At 35.5% G+C, this 4,764-nt stretch overlaps 1 protein-coding gene across 1 annotated transcript in view; it reads right to left on the minus strand.

Moving 5' to 3' along the window:
* plekhm1 (pleckstrin homology domain containing, family M (with RUN domain) member 1) overlaps nt 1-4,764 on the minus strand; it is a 27,085-nt gene that overhangs the window by 12,352 nt on the left and 9,969 nt on the right. The window contains exons 4-5 of the mRNA XM_016513317.1: nt 3,445-4,080; nt 1,478-1,940 (exon numbers count right to left, since the gene is read on the minus strand). Of these exons, the coding sequence (XP_016368803.1) occupies nt 1,478-1,940; nt 3,445-4,080 (1,099 nt within the window). The remainder of the gene's footprint in view (nt 1-1,477; nt 1,941-3,444; nt 4,081-4,764) is intronic.

Consider the following 4,764-nt stretch of genomic DNA (forward strand, 5'->3'; position numbering starts at 1 on the left):
AAAAAACGACTTTATTCAACAATTCGTCTCCTCCACGTCACCCTGGCGCCATTTTGGAGAGTATCCACTGAACGTAAATTGTGTATGCTGTTTTGTGTCAGCTGTGCCACTCGGATATGTTGTTTTCGTTCAAATCAAAGCGTAAATGACGTAAACAGCGTATCCGCGTTGAATAAAGTCATTTTTTTTTCTTTTGCGCTCAAAGTATTCTCGTAGCTTTGTAAAATTACTGTTGAACCCCTGATGTCACATGGATTATTTTACCGATGTCCTTGCTATGTTTCTGGACCTTGATCGTGTAAAGACCCTTGCTGTCTATGGGAGGGTCAGAGAGCTTTCAGATTTCATCAAAAATATCTTAATTTGTGTTCCGAAGATGAACGGCGCTCTCACGGGTTTGGAACAACATGAGGGTGAGTAATTAATGACAAAATTTTCATTTTGGGGTGAACTAATCCTTTAACTGACATGATCTGCCATGTTACATTACATTAGTTACAAAATTAAAAATTTCATATCAGTCAATATCGATAATTATCACAATAAACTTCAAATCTTTATTTCTTAAGTTTAAAGGCAGATTTTTGCTAATAAATAATAAAAATAAATATCTTAATAGAAAAATTTATTTCTTAGTTTCTGCATGTTCTAATGAGTGATATTGTTTCAAATCATGAAACAGGTTTGTGTTACCTGACCTTGATCACGTGTATCTTCAGCACAGTTTGCAGTGCAGGCTGCAATATTAACAATATTACCCTTTTTTGTCTCTTATGCACATTTGACAGTAGCTATTAGGACCTTGAGTAAGGATGCAGATGTAACTTTATGTTCATTATCAAAAACAGTAACATCTGTAAAAATTGTAATAACCTCATTTTTATATGGTTAAGTGTAATTATTCTGAGTGTTTGAGTTTTATTAAAATGAACCATGGGTCTTCCATAGTAGCATACATTTAGACCATGACATTCACAGTTTAAACCACAATACCATGGTAAAAATTTAGCTATATGGTTTCTAGGTATTTATATGAAAAACAGTAGTCTAAATACATTAAGTATAAATGCACAAACGCTATAGCTTAACTGTAATTATATTCCATTATTCCTTTAATACATTTAATACATCTCTACATTATTAATATAATAAAATTCTATATGAATATCCCACATTTCTGCCATGGTGCAGTTAGTGTTACTAGAGTAAATCCATGGTAAATGATGGAAATGTACAGAAAGATCGATCTTGGGATTAAAAAATCGTTATCGGTTCATCAAAATGATTAATCTATATTATTAACACAGTATGTGTGCGAATGTATTCCAAATAGTTTTGTGATTGAATCACTAATATTATCAATACATTTTGAAATACCAATACAATATCAAAATTCATTTTGGTGGACCAATTAAATAAAGCTATGAAGTGATCTATATGCCTAAGAATATGAATATGAATCCCTGAAAACACTCACGCAGGAGGAATACAGAGAGTCTGAGGAGGTTTTCCTGCTGGCGGTACTTGCGGAGCGTCTGTATGCAGCATGTTGGGATTGCTCCACTGAACTAGAGGCGGTAGAGGTCTCTGGAGGAAGAGCGTCAGGGTCAGAGGTCTTCTCGGTCCAAGTATCAACAGACGAGTCTCTGTTCTCTTTCTCCTGCTCACTTTCTGGAGTCTCAATGACGGTTTTACCTAGAGTCTCAGATTCTTCCGTTGTCCCTTCTTCCGTCTCCTGTATCGTCTCAGCTGACATCTTTTCTGAGCTTGCTTTAGATTGCTCTGAGATGTGTGCATCTGATTGGTGTGTGTCCTGTGCAGCTGTTGAAGATGCGTCAGGCATGTGCGTGTTGTTATTAACAGCTCGTGCTGCAGAGTCTGAAGCTGGTATGAACACATCAAAGTCCTCCTTCAAGTCCTGAGTAGAGGAACTGTTCTCTCTGAAAACAAACAAGCATGACTTCAGATTACAACATTTCTGCTAACAAAAATGAATTAATCAAGTAATTTTGTTTTCACATTTACTTGTGGAAACTTTGTCCTAACTAGAAGTGTCGCAACAAGCTTTTCAAGCATGGAGGCAAGTTTCTGAGCTCAGTGAAAGAAGCATCAAAACCACAAACCACAGCCAAGAACATACTTGATGTTTAACATACAGCTGAATAAAAGGATTTTGAGTGGTAAATAAAATACAAAAACATACTGACAGCAATTCTTGGACAGCATGCTAGAACATTAGGTTGCCATCTAATACAGTTTTTTTTTTTTTTTTTACTTTTTGATGCCACAGACCCCCAAATATGATGATTCAGGACCCCTTAAAATATAGAGGCAACGTTATATAGTATACTATAGTTTGAGTTCAGAAAGACTTTGTTTTTTTTAAAGAAAATACTACTTTTATTTCTCAGTGATGCATTAAGTTGATCAAAAGGGACAGTAAAGTAATTTATTATGTCACAAAAGATTTATATTTCAAATAAATGCTGTTATTCTTGCCGTTTCTATTCATCAAAGAAACCTAAAAACACGCATCATGGTTTCCACAAAAAATATGAAGCAGCACAACTGTTTTCAACATTAATAATAAGAAGAAATGTTTTTGACCATATTGGAATGATACTGTTCATCAAAGAAACCTAAAAACACGCATCATGGTTTCCACAAAAAAATATGAAGCAGCACAACTGTTTTCAACATTAATAAGAAGAAGAAATGTTTTTGACCATATTGGAATGATACTGAAGACATTTTAAAATATATTAAAATTAAATTTTTATGTCTAAATGCCACTTACATTGCGGAAAATAAAACTATTATAAATATGTACTTTCTATTAAGTACATTTTTTATCCACCATAACTGTATTGTTAGAGGTTTAAATTTGAAGACAAATACAGAAAAAAAATTGTGTATAATAATATTAATAACATTAAGATTTGTAAACAGAAAAAAATTGTAATAAGGTCAAATTTTGTATTTTTTATTATTATTTTTGTTTAATTTATTTTATAAATGATATATTATTGTTTACATTTAAACTATTTGTGGCCCCCATTTTGAAAACCCCTAGTGGATGTCAACCTGAATCAGTGTCATTATACAGGACCTTTTGATTGTGTATAATAATATTAATAACATTAAGATTTGTAAACAGAAAAAAATAGTAATAAGGTCAAATGTGGTATTTTTTATTATTATTTTTGTTTAATTTATTTTATAAATGATATATTATTGTTTACATTTAAACTATTTGTGGCCCCCATTTTGAAAACCCCTAGTGGATGTCAACCTGAATCAGTGTCATTATACAGGACCTTTTGTTTTTTTTACTCACCAACAAATCAATATCGAAAATTCATGGTTCTGCACAAACCTAATAGATTTATCAGGTGACACATTGCGTAGAGTCATAAGACTTTAACAGAACAGGCTTTTACTCACTCTGTAGCCGTGATCTTCTGTTGTGCGTTTTGGCTGATCTCCATGTCACAACTCCAGTGTTCCTTCTCTGGACACCTGAGCTCCTGACCCTGCAGCAGACTATCAGAGCTCAGGCTGGAGGAGAGCTGTGACGATCCGGACGTATCCAGACTCATGTTTGACGATGTCAGCGGAGTGTTCGGCTCACAGCCCTCGCTCTGCTCTTTCCTCGGCTCCCTCTGGAGCACCTCCTGAGCCCAATCTGAGCCTCCAGATCCTCCGGATGACTGGGAGACCGTATCCCAAGACTCCTTGCGCTTGGGGCCTACAAGGTGCTCGTCGGCAGGTGTTGGGGGACAAAGACCCGCGAGGACCAGCGGTGTATTGGTCCACTCATTCAGCACAGCTGATTTATAAGAGAGCTGGAAGGTCATCGAGGACAAACCCTGCAGGAGGGTGAGGAGAACCTCACGTTCCTCCGGGTCCAGCAAAAGAGCCCCGGGCTGGTAGTAGGAGCTCAAGTTGGACCCTTCGCGAAACAGCGAGGCCAGGTAACACTCCAGAAGCCCGTCATTTAGCGCCAGGCGAACCCATGCTCTGCAGCGCCCAATATCTGAGTTTATGAAGCTTAGACGTTCCAGTTCTTGAACGACATCCCTACAGCATCAATAGAGTTGCGGGTGACCATTAAAGGGTTAGTTCAACCAAAAAATGAAACATCATGGTTTCACATATTACATATTCATGCATTCATGTATCAATGCCTATCAAATATGATAAACTGAAGCTCAAATGTGCTTGTTTGATGCTCAAGAACCAATGACATTTGTTCTCGTTCTTCAAGTATGTTTGATCTTACATTTACCATGTTTAATGTGCATTGATCAATGTTTATATGTGAATTAAAGCTTATTTAAAAAGTGAATTAGTGTAAAGTGAAGTAAAGTGAATTAAATGTGACCCTGGAGCACAAAACATTGTAGGGGTCAAAATGATAGATTTTTCTTTTATGCCAAAAATCGTTAGGATATTAAGTAAATTAAGATCATGTTCCATGAAGATATTTTGTAAATTTCCTATCGTAAATATATCAAAACTTAATTTTTGATTAGTAATATGCATTGCTAAGAACTTCATTTGGACAATTTTAAAAGCGATTTTCTCAATATTTTGATTTTTTTGCACCCTCAGATTCCAGATTTTCAAATAGTTGTATCTCGGCCAAATATTGTCCTATCCTAACAAACCATACATCAACGCAAAGCTTATTTATTCAGATTTCATATTATGTATAAATCTCAATTTCGAAAAATTGACACTTAAGACTGGTTTTGTGGTCCA

This window comes from Sinocyclocheilus rhinocerous, unplaced genomic scaffold (genome assembly GCF_001515625.1).
Source record: "Sinocyclocheilus rhinocerous isolate Xijiao unplaced genomic scaffold, SAMN03320098_v1.1 scaffold24, whole genome shotgun sequence".
Classification (NCBI taxonomy): Eukaryota; Metazoa; Chordata; class Actinopteri; order Cypriniformes; family Cyprinidae; genus Sinocyclocheilus; species Sinocyclocheilus rhinocerous.